This window comes from Furipterus horrens, unplaced genomic scaffold, assembly GCF_987537825.1.
Source record: "Furipterus horrens unplaced genomic scaffold, mFurHor1.1.pri manual_scaffold_2, whole genome shotgun sequence".
Taxonomy (NCBI): Eukaryota; Metazoa; Chordata; class Mammalia; order Chiroptera; family Furipteridae; genus Furipterus; species Furipterus horrens.
The window spans coordinates 3,848,230-3,863,159 of NW_028327172.1; the positions used below are offsets into that span (position 1 = coordinate 3,848,230).

General features: G+C 62.0%; 3 protein-coding genes across 3 annotated transcripts; 2 read left to right on the plus strand and 1 right to left on the minus strand.

Moving 5' to 3' along the window:
* The first annotated feature begins 145 nt into the window (after positions 1-145).
* On the plus strand, positions 146-2,252 carry NUDT8 (nudix hydrolase 8). The gene is made up of 4 exons (XM_090257565.1): positions 146-397; positions 1,246-1,378; positions 1,776-1,853; positions 1,943-2,252. The coding sequence occupies exons 1-4, from the start codon at positions 204-206 to the stop codon at positions 2,171-2,173; spliced, it is 636 nt and encodes a 211-aa protein (XP_090113691.1). The 5' UTR covers positions 146-203; the 3' UTR covers positions 2,174-2,252.
* A 1,542-nt stretch (positions 2,253-3,794) lies between these two features.
* LOC150017409 (double C2-like domain-containing protein gamma) lies at positions 3,795-7,478 on the plus strand. Its single transcript, XM_090291803.1, is given in 12 exon segments — positions 3,795-4,019; positions 4,117-4,500; positions 4,659-4,739; positions 4,806-4,839; positions 4,841-4,890; positions 5,054-5,081; positions 5,083-5,146; positions 5,216-5,344; positions 6,460-6,827; positions 6,935-7,104; positions 7,362-7,410; positions 7,412-7,478. Coding segments are annotated over 11 exon segments (1,290 nt in total). The 5' UTR covers positions 3,795-4,019; positions 4,117-4,250.
* Positions 7,479-7,961: 483 nt separating this feature from the next.
* Positions 7,962-13,806, minus strand: NDUFV1 (NADH:ubiquinone oxidoreductase core subunit V1). Its single transcript, XM_090257570.1, has 10 exons — positions 13,640-13,806; positions 12,541-12,623; positions 12,297-12,467; positions 11,132-11,315; positions 9,827-10,016; positions 9,235-9,447; positions 8,899-9,065; positions 8,514-8,595; positions 8,213-8,358; positions 7,962-8,112 (listed from the first exon to the last, which is right to left on the minus strand). The coding sequence occupies exons 1-10, from the start codon at positions 13,709-13,711 to the stop codon at positions 8,026-8,028; spliced, it is 1,395 nt and encodes a 464-aa protein (XP_090113696.1). The 5' UTR covers positions 13,712-13,806; the 3' UTR covers positions 7,962-8,025.
* Positions 13,807-14,930: the final 1,124 nt, after the last annotated feature.

The following is a 14,930-nucleotide window of genomic DNA, read 5'->3' on the forward strand; positions in this document are numbered from 1 at the left end:
GACCACGCCCACTTTACGAAGGCCCCGCCCCTAAGGCGCCGCCAGGGCGGCTTCCGGCCCCAAGGAATGGGGCGGGGCGGGGGCGGGGCTTTCGGGCCGACTCCTCCCACAGCCCCCACGTGTTCCTGATCCCCTTGCGCGCTGCCCCGCCCCTTGCCTTAGTCCGCCAGGCTCCCTCTCGTAGCGGCGGCGCCGGGCGGGACATGCAGCCCGACTGCCTGTCGGTGGAGAGCGAGCGGCGTTGTCGGCGGCTGCTGACGCAGGCCACAGCCCGGCTCCGCGCGCGGCCCGCGGCGGCCGCAGTGCTCGTGCCGCTGTGCTCGGTGCGCGGCGTCCCGGCGCTGCTCTACACGTTGCGGTCCAGCCGCCTGGCCGGGAGGCACAAGGGAGACGTCAGGTACAGCGCCGGGACTCCCCTCTTCCTTCTAGGAGGCCGCCGAGCCCCGGAGACCGCTGGGGCCGCGGCCGGCGCACTTAGCCTCTCCGAGCGCCGGTTCCCGCCCCTGTAAAATGGGTCTGCAGGCCGAGGCGACCCGGCCCCTCTTCCCGGAGCTTGGGGGTGCTCCCTCGAAGCGCGTCTGCATCACCTCCGGCTGGCGTGACCTCTCTCTGAGCTGTGTGCCCCTCTAAAAAGGCAGGACCCCGCGCCCTCCCGGCCGCTACGGGGAGATTCGGGTCCCAGAGCCTTGGAAGCACTCTGGGTGGGGCTTTCCGGCTTCCCGCACTCGCTCCGCCCTCGCGGGAACTGGGGACACCCTAGGGCAGGGGCCCCCAACCCCCAAACCGTGGACCGGTACCGGTCCGTGGCCTGTTAGGAACCGGGCTGCACCGCAGGAGGTCAGCGGCGGGGTCAGCCAGCGAAGCTCCGAAGCTCCGCTCAAATTACCGCCTGAGCTCCGCCTCCTGTCCCACCCACCCCCCGCCCACCCGTCCTGGAAAAATTGTTCTCCACGAAACCGGTCCCTGGTGCGAAAATTGTTGGGGACCACTGCCCTAGGGTCAGTGTCAGTGCCACTGGGGCCACAAGAGACAGGATTTGCGTGCCTGAGTGCCACGGCCTCTTTCCCTTACCCCCCGTTGCTCGGGGGTAAACTGAGGCTAGAGAGGTCTTGCGGCTTGCCAGAGGCCTCACTGCAAACTGGGGGCAGAAGCTTAGATTGGTCGCTGGCTCTCTTGTCACCGCTGCCACCCCCGCCCCTGCATGGCCCCAGCAAGCCCAAGCCCCAGGGTGCTGTGCCTGTTTAGTTTCCCAGGCGGCAAGTGTGACCCCGCTGACCAGGATGTGGTGCACACAGCCCTGAGGGAGACCCGCGAGGAGCTGGGCCTCACTGTGCCTGAGGACCACGTGTGGGGTGTCCTGCACCCTGTGTATGACCAGGTGAGTCCACATTCACCCACCCTGCCCGCCCTGGGGCCGGGAGCCGGGCCCCCAGGGACAAGGAGCATGGTCATGGCCTGCAGCGGGTGTAGGACACAGCGGACTGAGCCAGCTCTGCTCACTGTGGGGGCCGGGGCCGGGGAAGCCTTCCCAGGGTAGGAAGGGACTGAATGACAAGTGGCAGGTTTTAGGGTAGCAAAGGTAAGGCAAGGGTGTTCTAAGTGGATGGACACTTAGCCTGGCTGAAGTGAGCCCAGAACAGGGTCGCCGCGGACCTGGCCTTGACTGCTGGAGGCCTCTGGATGGCAAGGGTGGGGCCTTCCTCCCAGCCTCCCCGCCCCAGTCCCACAGCCCTGCCGCGGCCATGCCTCCCGTGACGGCCTGCCCCCTGCCCCAGGGAAAGAACACCGTGGTGCCGGTGCTTGCCGGTGTGGGCCCCCTGGATCCCCAGAGCCTGACACCCAACCCTGAGGAGGTGAGTAGGGGCAGGGGTGCTGGGGGACCGGGTTGTCCCAATGCAGTGGCCAGTCGTCTATTCACCCTCTCGCCGCGTCCTGCTCACAGGTGGACGAAGTGTTTGCGCTGCCGCTGGCCCACCTGCTGCAGGTGCAGAACCAGGGCTACACCCACTTCTGCCGGGGGGGTCACTTTGGCTACACCCTGCCTGTCTTCCTTCACGGGCCACACCGTGTCTGGGGGCTCACGGCTATCATCACCGAGTTCACTCTGCAGCTGCTGGCACCTGGGGCCTACCAGCCCCGCCTTTATTTCCCTGGATTTCAGCCCAAGGGCTGAAGACCTGGCCCTGAGGAGCCTCTGCCTTCACCCTGCTGGGCTGGCTCCACTCCAGGACTGAATAAAGAGCCTTCACCAACTTCGTGACAATAGTGTCTGCTGCAATAGCACCTGACCTTGGGTGCACCACACTGGACAGCTGGTCTCCTGGCTGGGGTGCCTCTGTCCAAGCACACTGTCACCCACAGCAGCTGGCACGTACTGTGTAGCAGGTAGTTGGCATCATTTCTCTCATTCAACACTCACTTCAGCCCTGGGAGGTGAGAGTGGGGCTCAGAGAGGACAGACACCTTGCCCAAGGTCACCCTAAGCTGGGACTCGAACCAGGCCCTCTCTGACTAGAGCCCAGACTCTTAGCCACTGCGCTGTTCCCTCCTCCGTGCCTGGCTGACGATGTGCCGGGCTGCAGGAGCCCACAGGGGGCCCTGCACATGGCTGCTGAGTGCCCACCATGCACCAGCGGCTGTCCCGCCACTCGCTGTCCTGGCCCCTGGGGGGGGTTGGGGAGCTCAGTCTAGGGAAGATCTTAAACCGGGTCACACTGATAAATCATGTGATTGCACATTCATCAGTCACATATGAATAGTGGTGGAATTATACATCAATCATATAGACAAGGGTTCTGTGAAAGAGTTGAGGGGGTGGATGGTTGGACTTTGATATGTGGACTGGGCAGTATTAGCCAGGACAAGTGATAGAAAACCCCACCCACTAGCAGCTTTGCCCAAAGAGGAATGGTGATCATGAACTCCAGAGATGCACTAGCTTCAGGCACAGCTGGGTCCAGGGGCTCCCTTCCTCCGGCTGTGCTTGCCACTGTGTCGGCCTCTGTCCCAGGAGCAGCCTCTGTCCCACAGTGATGGGATGAGGAGGGGCAACAGCTCTCAGAGGGCAGCCAGCCTGCCCCAGGACTGCACTGTGCGGGCCTGCCCTGGGTTACATGCCCTTCCCGGAGCCCGTCGGGTGGGCTGCTGGGTTTGGAACCCAAATGGCAGGGTGTGGAGCAGGAGCCTGGGGAAGAGGGTGAACCTCCCAGACTGGGAATAGGTAAGGGGGTGGCCTCTAAAGGACCACTGGGCAGAGGGAAGGCTGAGCAGGTAAAGGCAGCTAAGGTCCCCTTCAGAGAGTGACTTTGACATTGAAGGTGAGCAGGAATGAGCCGGGTCAAAGGGCAGGGCAGGGAAGTCGGGGCGGAAGGAGCAGCATGTGCATGAAGCTCGGGGTGTTCAAGGACCCACGAAGAGTAATGCGGAGGTGAGGGGGCCGCTGTGACGTGCCGAGGGTCCACGCCCCAGTTAGGGGTTAGGATTTTAGTCCAAGTCTGCAAAAGGGGAGAGAGTTGTTGACGTGACCTGATCCACGTTTTAAAAAGCTTGAGCTGCAAGGGGACCAGATGGCATGTGCCTCTCCCCCAGGCGCCCCCTCCTTCCCGGGCACCTCCCTCCACACTGCCCAAAGTGCCCCATGCCCCTTCCCCTTCCCACACACCTCCCCTCCCCTGCCTCCTCATCCCCACACACCCCTCCCACTGCCCCTCACACCCCCGTGTCACCTCTGGGCCTCCAGCCTCCTCACCTTGGAGCAGGTCCCATGACAGGGGTAAAAATAACCGACAGCATGAGAATGGGGGAGGCGGAGGCCCTGCTCCCGCAATAAGTGGGGGACCCTTGGTGTTGAGTGCTGGCAGGCGCACGCTCCTGAGCCCTGCAGGTGGGCGCCGAGCTCCGCCCCTGCCCCTCCTCCACAGGGACTGGGGAGGCCCTGGGTCACACGGATGAGTCATCTCGGTTAGGTGCCCACCCAGCACCAGCAGCAGACCGAGCTAGATGGAGGAGCTCTTGGAGAGGTAAGTAGCCCAGCGGGCACTGCCGGCACACTGGGTCCCCTCCAGGCTGGAGCCCCCGCTTCTATTCCACGTGCCCAACCCTGCCCTCTGTCCTCAGGTCCCGGCTGCCACCCAGGACCCCCTCAGCACCTTCAGTGATGCCCCTTTGCCGTGTCTTGTTGCCCCAGTGTGGTCCCCTCATGTCCAGTCCGAGGGGGCTTGTCTGAGCCCCCGCCCCATGTCTGACCCCCCATGGGGACAGCTGCAGCAGCGAACTGGAGGCAGCCCCCCTGGGGGAGCATGCGGAAGCACGTGGCCATCAACGTGAACCCAGGACCCATCCAGCCCATCCGCCTCATTTCTGACCTCTTCCGGCACTTCTACCCCTTTGCTGAGCCGGCCCTGCGCACCCCAGACCTGCACCCTGCAGTGACCCCTGCCATCCACTCTGCACCCCAGCTGCAGCCCCACCCAGAGCCAGAGGGAGACTCAGATGACAGCAGTGAGTCAGGGAAGGGGCTGAGGGGACACCCTGGGCCCGGCCCGGCCAGTGTGGGGTCAGGAACCCCGGGCATCTGAGCGGTGAGGGGCAGGGCAGGAGGCATGGTGCCATGGAGGGGGTTCAGGTAGGAACTGACCTTGTGTGCCACCTGCCCTCAGCTGCCCTGGGCACCCTCAAGTTCACCCTTCTTTATGATGCGGACAACAGCGCCCTGCACGGCACAGCTCACTGTGCCAACGTGAGGATGGGGCCGGGGTCCCCAGGCCGGGGCCACAGGCATGGCCCACATCCAGTCTCTTCCCCGTGTCTCAGGCCACCGGCTTCAGGCTCCGTGGACACGTGTCAAAGCCAATCTGCTGCCGGGGGTCAGCAAGGTGAGGGCAAGGCCCAGGCCCTCCTGTGCCCCTTGGCCACATACCCAGCCAGCAACACCCACCCGTCCTGCCCTGGACTTTGGGCCTGGAGCTCCTCATTGCTGGATGGAGAGCTGAGGATCCTATCAGGGAGGTGGGGCCCGGAGCCTGAGGAGACCCCGGCCCACCCTGCCTGGCCCTCAGGGGCACAAGGGGACCTCTCTGGGAAGACACTCCCTTGCCATGGCTTCACCCGCCAGGATGCTGGGCGCAAGACCCTGCAGTGAAGATGGGCCCTGGGCCACGAGGGAGCAGGGAGGAGTGGGGGCTCGCCTGTCCAGGTCAACGTGGGGGGCCACCAGGCTGTGTGTGAGGACCCACGGCGGCAGCATCAGCGAGTGCCTCCCCTGGGGGGGCCGTGGGTGCCCCTGAGGAAGCTGGTGCCCAACCGAGCCAGGGGCTTCAGTGTGGGTCTGGGGAAGCGGAGGCTGGTGAGTGGGGAATGGCGCGCAAGGTGGGGCTTCCGGGGGGGCCGGAGAGGGGAGCAACGGGGAGGGGAACTTGGGCAACGTCCGACCAAGTTCACCAGGCTCTCTGCCCTTTCAGACCTAGAGGCCCAGGAGCCTAGACACATCCGTGGCGTGTCCCTTATGAGGTACATAGGACAGTGGAACAGAGCGGGGGGGGGGGGGGGGCGCAGGCCCGGGGGGCCCGGCTAGAGTGCCTGAGGCAGGGGCAGAGGTGGGCTTGGAGATACTGCGGCCACCTCCCTCATGTCCTGAGTGCTCGGAGCCCCGCAAACAGCCAGGCCAGAGATGTGGGGCGCTGGGGTAAGCGAAGCCCTCGGGGGGCAGCGACTGAAATTGGTGGGGCTTGTCTGTGGCCAGAGGGGCTGGAAGGCAGGAGAAAATGGACAGGGTGGGGTCCGCTGACTGCTGGGCTGACCCCCGGGACAGCGTGGGTGCCACTCCTGGGACTGGTGGCCCTAGACAGGGACAGTGAGAGCCGGGGCCCCACCAGAGACCAAAGACTAGGCCAGAACCACTTCAGCCCGGGAGGGGCGGGGACACTGCGAGGGGGACACAGGCCCCTCGGCGGCAGAAGGGCCGGTGCTGCTGCCCTGCCACCTGGTGGAGCCACAGGTCACTGCAGCTGCCGGCCGAGTAAGGCCAGGCAAGTCCCACAGGGGTGGGGCAGGCACCCAGTGCCACCCACGTGCCGTCCCAGGCCCCGCACAAAGCGGGTCCTCACGGAACACTCCCATCCTGAGAGCTGACTGTTGGCCCGGTGGTGGGACTTTCTGCAAATCAAACCCCATGTTAAGTGCGGGAGAAGCACGTTCTCCCCAGCCTCCCCGAGTCTGTCTGGAAGCACTGGGGGCCAAGTGAGGCCAAAGACGTTCAGCACCTGGTCCCCAGGGGAGTGGGTCTGTAGCTGGAAAGACCCGCGTGTCCTCTCCGAGTTGCTCCCGTGACACGGGGTTCGCCCTGCAGGAGGGTGGTGACGGCCCGGAGAGGGAGGCCCCCTGGGACGCTCCTGGCATGTCGTGGCACTCGGCAACATCAGTGCCCCTCCTCCCACGACAAAGATGCGCTGAACTGACCAGCCACATGGCCTGAGCAAGCCCCTCCCTTTCTTAGCCCCAGAGGGTAGAGCCGACCCGTCGGGTTCAGGCCACCCGGTCAGTGGCGGTTTCTGGAGGTTGATCATGAAGTCAAATCATTGGCCCCCGACTTTCCTGCAGCCAGTCGGAGTCCCCACACCCTGGCTAACACTGGCGGTGGGCGGGCTGTGGGCCGCATGGGCTGACCCCAGCCGGGCTGGCAGGAGGCGGCAGAGACAGAGGTGGCGAGGGCACCGCCTGCTGTCACTGTGCTACAGCTCTCAGCGGGGCGGCCTGCTGGCGGGGGTGCTGCGCCGCGCCCACCTCGCACCCACGGGCGCCAATGGCCACTCGGACCCCTTCGTCCGCCTGCAAGTGTGAACCAGAGGCAGGCGGGCGGGCATGGGGGTCCCTCAGGGCCCCTCTGGGGCTCACCTCTCCGGGCCACACTTAACCCAGACCCGTCCTCCCCAGCCAGTTTCCTGCACCCAAATGCGGGAAAGAAACCTAAATACAAGACCAGCGTTCGGAAGGAGACCCTGAACCCCGAGTTCAGTGAGGGAGGCCAGGGCTGGGCCCAGGCAGTTCTGGCTGCTCTGGAGTGGGGGAGGTCAGTGCCCTGCTTTGGTCAGAAACTGCAGACCCCAGGTAACCTGAGGCCCTCGCCAGCCTGAGCCGGTTTCTGAAGCTGTAAAGGGCTGGAGGCTGCCTCCTTCCTGCCTCCTTCCCCCCAGGAATTCTTCTGCAAAGGCTGAGGGAGGGGCTGGCCAGGAAGCACTGCTATTATCTGTGTGCTACTATGACCTGGGCACAGTGGACGACTTCACTGGTGAGTGACCTGCAGGAAAGCCGGGTGGGGGGTCCAGTGGGCGCCCACACAGCTGCTGACCGCACTGCCAACCCAGGTGGGGTGCAGCTGAGTGGTCGGGTCAGTGGGGAGTGCCAGCGGCCCTGGAGAGTGGCTGGGCCGCAGTGACCACCGGCCGGAGCTGAGGCACCCGCCGGATGGTGCATCCCTGTAGCTCGGCCACTAGTGGGGGCACCTGGCCTGGCCTGGCTCACCGCTTCTCCCCTGAACCGACCCGGGTATCTCCACAGAGTCGGGAGGGCCTGGGGCTGCCTCATGCACCACGCCCGGCACCTGGTCAGACTGTTTCCCGTCGTCTCCCTTTCCAGTCTGCCCGCTGCCGAGCCGGGAAGCAAAGACAAACCTCTCCTCCACACCGGCCGAGACGAAGCCTGCGCTTTCCCTGCCCGTCACCGCACCGGGCGGACGGGGCCCCGCCTGCCTCGTTTACACCCTCCAGCACGCCCAGGCTTTGGTCCCAGGCCACAGCTTTCCCCTCCTGCCCACACCTGCTTCCTGCACGGAGGGCTGGGTGCGCAGGAGGCCGAGGCCTGGGTTCATGACACGACCCTGAGCTGAGCTGCCCTTTCCAAGCCTCCCCGTGGGAAACAAGGCTCCATGAGTAAGGGCGAGGTCACAGAGGAGCTGCAACGGGACAGTGGGCAGCACTCACTTTATTGTCCAACCGTCTTCCGGACAGATGCCAGCCCAGGGCAGCGGGCTCAGGAGGCGGCTTGCCTGGCCTGGTGCTGCTGAGCAAACCGCTGCATCCGGTCCTCGAGCTCTGGCCGGAAGTGGCGGATCAGGCCCTGGAGGGGGACGAAGGCATTGTGTGAACTGGGATCCACAAACCCTCCACCACCCTGGGCTTTCAGCACCCTGTCCCTGCGCACAGCAGGGCGTGAGTACCTGCACAGGCCAGGCGGCCCCGTCACCCAGGGCACAAATGGTGTGGCCCTCTATCTGCTTGCTGATCTCCCACAGGGAGTCGATCTCAGCCGGCCGGGCGTCCCCCCTCACAAAGCGGGCCATCACCTTGTTCATCCAGTCCACACCTGCGGCACAGCAGCAAGAAACTAAGAGAAGCCAGAGCAGGCTGCGAGGCAGTATCCGTTTATTCAGGGTCCAGAGCCTACCCCACCTTTGACCCGCGCCCAACCCAGGTCCCGGATGAGCCACAGAGAAGCCCCCACCCTGCCCGGGTGCTCACCCTCGCGGCATGGGGTGCACTGGCCACAGCTCTCATGCTTGTAGAACTCAATGAGGCGGGCGATGGCTTTCACAATGTCTGTCTGGAGGCACAAGGGACAGTAAACGGGCATCCAAGGCCTGAGCCGCAGCCCCTAGACGCAGCCCCTTCCGCTTCCAATGGCATTCTGGCTGCACCCCCGTTCTCCCCGGGGCGTCCTGGGCTGCCCCCTCTTCAAGAGCATCCTGCCCCAGAGCAGCCTTGCTGCCCCCCACTCCCACCCGTATCTCAGGCTGCAGGATCAGGGAACCAAGAGCTGGCCGGAGCTCTCAGAGAAGCCCAGGGAGGGGCACTACGCAGGCCGGCATGGGGTGGGGAAGGGCGGGGGGCGGGGGCCAGCCCTTACCGAGCGGTCCATGACGATCACTGCGGCCGTACCCAGGCCGGTCTGCGCCTGTACCAGCCCGTCGAAGTCCATCAGCACCGTTTCACACACGGACTTGGGGATCAGTGGGGTGGACGAGCCGCCAGGGATCACAGCAAGGAGGTTGTCCCAGCCACCCGTGACACCCCCTAGGGTCCCCGTCAGTCCCCAAAAGGACGGAAGGTCAGAGCTGGGACCAGCACACCTGCCTAGTCCCGAGCCCAGGACCTGTCAACCCCCATCCCAGCCCCGGCCGAGACCCTCCCAGCCCTGGCTGGCTTCAGGGGCACGCCGCCCGCCCCCGGCCCCAGGGCTCACCGGCATGCTTTTCGATCAGCTCCCTCAGCGGCACGGACATCTCCTCCTCCACGGTGCAGGGGTGGTTGACGTGGCCGGAGATGTTGAACAGTTTGGTGCCTGAGTTGCGCTCACGGCCGAAGCTGGCAAACCAGGTACCCCCACGGCGGCAGATGGTGGGGGACACAGCCACTGTCTCCACATTGGCCACAGTTGTGGGGCAGCCAAACACCCCTGTGGGGAAACGGGACACGAGACGGGTGGCTGCCAGGGCCGAGGACCAACGGGGGCAGGTTTCCTGGCAATGGGTGTCCCAGGGTCCTGCTCCCATGGCAGAGTCCCCCCTACCCCCTTATCATTCTCATTCCCACTGGACCCCAAACTCCACCAGGGCCTGCACCGCCTGTTCACCACCCTGCCCTCTGCTCCCGAGGGTCTGACATGGGGCTGTGGCACCAGTGGGGCCTCTATATTGTTACCACCCTACTCTGCGTCCGGCCCCCAGTGCAGAAGGAACTCAGAAATGTCCTAAGAAAGACCAGCGGGGCCTTAGAAGCCAGATTCCGGGTTACACAGGACACAGGACGAGGCCCAGGACCGGGCCAGGCCTCACCCACGTCTGCGGGGAAGGGTGGCTTCAGGCGGGGCTTGCCCTGCTTGCCCTCGATGGACTCGATGAGCGCCGTCTCCTCCCCGCAGATGTACGCGCCCGCCCCGCGCACCACGAACACATCAAAATCATAGCCAGAGCCGCAAGCGTTCTTGCCGATCAGACCAGCCTCATAGGCCTCTCGGATGGCCACCTGTGGGACGGGGGTGACAGCATTGTCCCCAGGAGCCTAGGAGTACTGTGTGCGTATGGGGTAGGGGTGGGGACACAGGCCCTGTGAACCTATCACCAAACCCAGGGCAAAAGCCCCCTCTGGACACGAATGAAGGGTGCTCGGGGAGGGGCGAGGACTCCTACTGTGTGCGTGCTATTGTAATAACACTTTCTATTTTTAAAAGAAAGATTTTAGGATAATGAAAATATAGCAAATAATTTCTCTAGGTAGAGGATCTGTGCGAGATTTTTCTATTTTGTGTGTGGTTTCCTATCTTCCCAATAAGAACTGCTTCTGCAATAGAGGGAAAGACCCTAGAGCAGTGGTTCTCGACCTTCCTAATGCCGCGACCCTGTAATACAGCTCACGTTGTGGTGACCCCCAACCATAAAATCATTTTCGTTGCTACTTCATAACTGTAATTTGCTACTGTTATGAATCGTAATGTAAATATCTGATATGCAGGGTGTATTTTCATTGTTACAAATTGGACATAACTAAAGCATAGTGATTAATCACAAAAAACAATATGTAATTATATATGCGTTTTCCGATGGTCTTAGGCGACCCCTGTGAAAGGGTCGCTCGACCCCCAAAGGGGTCGCGACCCACAGGATGAGAACCGCTGCCCTAGAGGTTTATTTAAAAATGTGTAATAACTCTCATATATAATGCTGCTGTGTGCCAGGCACTGCTCCAGGTGCTAGTCCCGTATCCCTTGTCATTGTGTAGGAGCTGAACAGAAAGGAGTGACTTGGCCCGGACCCATCACTACAGGCATCACCAAGCTTAGAATTACTGAAATGACCCCTTGGCCCTTCTGCAGGAAATACGGCCTCATATGAGTTCCCCGGCCCACCCACACCCTAGTAGTCATGGGAGTCCTGGAAGGCCTCCCAAATGGAGTCTCTGGAGCATACTGGAAAGGCCCAGAGGAGGCTTGGGGGACCATGCATGCAGGAGTGACCACTACTCTCCCAGTTTGACCCCAGACAGATCAGGCCCTAAAATCTAAGAACAACTATGCCCGGTATGTGGGTGCGTGAGTGCCCATAGAGCATTTCCTCCTCTGTGGACATCCCTCCCCGGCCCACCTGCAGATTGGAGGCCTCGTTGTAGAATTCCCCACGGATGTAGATGTAGGCCGCACGGGCACCCATGGCCCGGCCCCCCACTAGGCAGCCTTCCACGAGCTTGTGGGGGTCATGGCGCATGATCTCCCGGTCCTTGCAGGTGCCTGGCTCCCCCTCATCTGCATTCACCACCAGATACTTGGGCCTGTGGGGGGCCAACAGGTCAGTTAGGCTACAGGGACCCCAGGGATGGCCCCTCAACCCCCACTCTACCCAGGGAACCCCCAAAGATGTCTCTTCTGCCCGCCTTCCCTCCCTGCCTGCCCAGCATGTTCCCAGGGGCTCTGCCTGCTCACCATGGATGACAGGGAGCTCACTGTCTCTGCCACCTTTGGGTGGCTGTGACCACAGGAGAGGTCTTTGTTCTGCCCAAATGTCCATCCTTGTGCTTTCCCCAGAGCCCAAATCTGCCCTTGGTCTAAAAGGGCCTTCCTGACCTTTATCACATGGTTTCTTTTCTTTCTGTTTTTTTTTTTTATTGTTGTTGTTGTTGTTTTTGTTTGTTTTTTAAAAGAATTGCTGCAGGAGCTTTTATTTTTCCTTAATTAAAGATTTTATTTATTTATTTATTTAGAGAGAGAGGAAAGGAGGGAGAAAAACAGAGATTGGTTGCTTCTCACACGCCCCGACCTGGGGACCTGGCCCATAATCCACACACATGTGCCCTGACCAGGAATCGAACTGGGAAATTTTTAATTTGCAGGCTGGAACTCAATCCACTGAGCCACACCAGCCAGGGCTATCATTTGCTTTCTGCGTGTGGACCAATGAGCATGTCCAAAGCTATATAAACATTATCTCTTTAATCCCTACAGTATAATATCCACTTACAGAAAAGAACACTGAGATTCTTCAAAAAAGCCAAGAGACTACCCAAAGCTAAATGATTCGAAGGTAGAGCTAGGAACTGACCAGTTAAGTCTGCCTGAGTCAAAAGCCTGTGCTGATTCTCCTACTGCTCCAGTCCCCTCTGATGAACACCAGAGAAAACTGGGTCCCGCCTGCTTAAGCTCTGGTAACATTTTCCCACTTTATTCTCTCCAAGGAAACAACCCAAAGCCCTGGGTAAGCCACAGCCACCCGCAAGGTTTCTCCTGCAATCCCATACCTGCCTCCCTAAACACACCTGCCATCCGAGGGCTTATTCATGAAGCTCCACTTGAGGCCGGTGGGGAAGCCGGCGCCTCCACGGCCCCGCAAGCCTGATGTCTTGACCTCACCCAGGATCCAGTCAGGCCCCTTCAGCAGGATCTCCTTTGTCTTGTACCAGTCACCTCGACTCTGGGCACCTTTCAGCCTGGACAGAGTGGGGAAGGCAGTGAAGGGGAGGCCCTGCCCCACCACCCATCGGGTTAAGGGCACCGTCTCACCTCCAGTCGTGGCGGCCATACAGGTTGGTGAAGATCCGGTCTTCATCCTTCAGCGAGCCAAATGAGGTTTTCTTGGGTGCTGTCTGGGGACAAAGAGGGTCAGAAGGTCCAGCGGAGCGCTGGGGTCATGAGGGACCAGATCAGAAGCTACAGATAGAATCTTGGCTCCCTGGATTAGAGGGGGCTGGGCTGGGGAGAGAATAGGGGCCTAAACAGAACCCTGCGTAACTTCACAGTCGCCACCACCACTCAGTAAGCACTTCCCGTTCCGCAGGCAGCAGCCTAAACATTTTACATCCAAACCCCCTTTCATCCTCCTAACCCTGGGACAGGGAGGCTCTCACAGAGGAGGGAAGTGAGGCTCAGGGCACAATGAGCTCATGGAAGGGCATACAGCCAAAAGCGGCAGATGGAATTTGAGCTCGGGTCTCTCCGTGGCCAAAGCCCACACCTGACCCACAGCACCGCACGCCCTCACCGAGCCCAGTGTGTGTGCCCACCGCCTCGCGTGGTTGGCCTACTGGCCACAACTTGGTTGTATCACTAACTGCGGGAAGCAGAATGTGTTTGCTGAGGGAAAAGGAATGCCTCAGTAGGGCTCGATGATGAAGGGAGACCCACCTGGGGTGAAACTGATGAGGGTGGGCGGGGGGACCCAGTGATGAGCACCCCAGCTGCTAGCTACGGGCAGCTGGCTTCCGGACTCCCATCCCCCTAGAAAGCACTACAGAAGCAGAGCGCTGCACAGGGAATCGGGCGGTGCGCAGCCCTCTCCAAAAGCGTTTTCTGCATCTGCAGAACGGGGCAACGACACGCTCATTGCGTACAAGGCTGGGGCAAGGGAGGGGTGAGAAACGGAAGCTTCGCCACCTGGGACACTTCCCTCCACCTAAGCCAGAAGTGAGGGTTTGCGGTGTCGGCCTCCTGTTGAGACCCATTCCCCGCCACACCCATGCCGGAGGGGCAACCTTCCTGCCGGGTTGGGGAGGCCAGGAGGGTTCCCCAGGAGGCACTACAGACGCAAGGGACAGCGCGCGCAGAGACATGGCAGCCAGACCCGCCCGCGAACATCCTTGGCCCGAGCCAGGCCAGGCCTCACCGTGTCGCCGCTGAAACGCACAGACACCCGCGCGGGAAGCGACCCGCCGAGCAGCCGCCGTGCCGCCAGCATCGCGGGGGCCAGCCCAGTCACCTCCCGCTGTCACCTTCACGGGTCTGAACGCCGAGAAACCGGCGCGACCAAGACGCTAGGCGGCGCACAGGAAGCACGTCACGCGCCCCCGGCGCCGGCGGCGCGCCCAAGCATTCCTGCGCCTCTCCCACCCCGCCCTTAGCCCCGCCTCCTCTGGGGAGGGTGTAGAGGCCGGAAGTGGCGCTGGGGCTGCTGGGAGATGTAGTCCCACCGGCCTGGGACCAGCCTTCCTCCGGCCACCGGGCTGGGAAGCGCTCGCTCCCTGGGCCGAACGCTCGCCCACTCCCTTCCTCACGCGCTCGGCTTTCTTGCTTTCGCTTCCCGACCTATACTTTCAAACCTCAAATAACAAACCTCGCGCGTCGCCTTCTGTCGGATTCTGGTGTTTTACGCTTTCTACAGGTTCAAGCTTGAGTGTGCACCTGCTCTGTGCACAGGTGCATGGGGGGAGGAGGAGAAGCCTGGCCGGCTGCAGCCCGACGCTCGTGACTGTATTGTAATTATCCTGTCCTAGCCCAAGCCCTCCTAGACTGTGATTCTCCCCTCCCCTGCCCCCGTGCTCAGGGAAAGATTGGCTCATTACCAGCAGAGAGCCGGCGCAGCTCCAGAGGCGGGCAGGGGTGGATGGCGGGGGCCTTCCCGGAGGTGTGTCTACAGTACTAGGCTGGGCGAGGACGGAGGTGGGCAGCGGATGGCACGTCCTCCTGCCGGCTCTGCTAAGCTCTCCCAACCACTCCCTTTTCAGCCTCCTTCGGAGAGTCTGGCCCTTGGCGCTCCTGCTGAGAACCCTGGAGTGGCTCCTACTGCCTTCGCAGTGGGGCCCTGGCCTGGCCTCTGAGGACTCCGCCCCTCCGTGCAGAGGCATCCGGCCCAGAACCCCTTCTTCTTGGGGTTTTAGGGCCCTTGTGTGGCCGCCCTCCCTCCCACTCGGTGCTCCCCTGACCTGAGGGGCTCCTCTGTCCTGTGCCATTTGGTGAAGTCTTGGAAGCCTAATTAACTAATGTCTTCTTCAGTTCTCTGGAACCCTTCGACTCTGAGACCTTGCCCTCGTCCCGAGTTAAGTGTGTCCTTTCTGGTCTCTTCCGAGCTTCTCTGTTCTCCTGTCCTGTGATCATCCTTTCTTATTTCTAGAGAAATGTGCTATGTACAAAACTCATTTGCCCCTCTTTCCTCATATACTCCCCACAGCAGCCCTGGA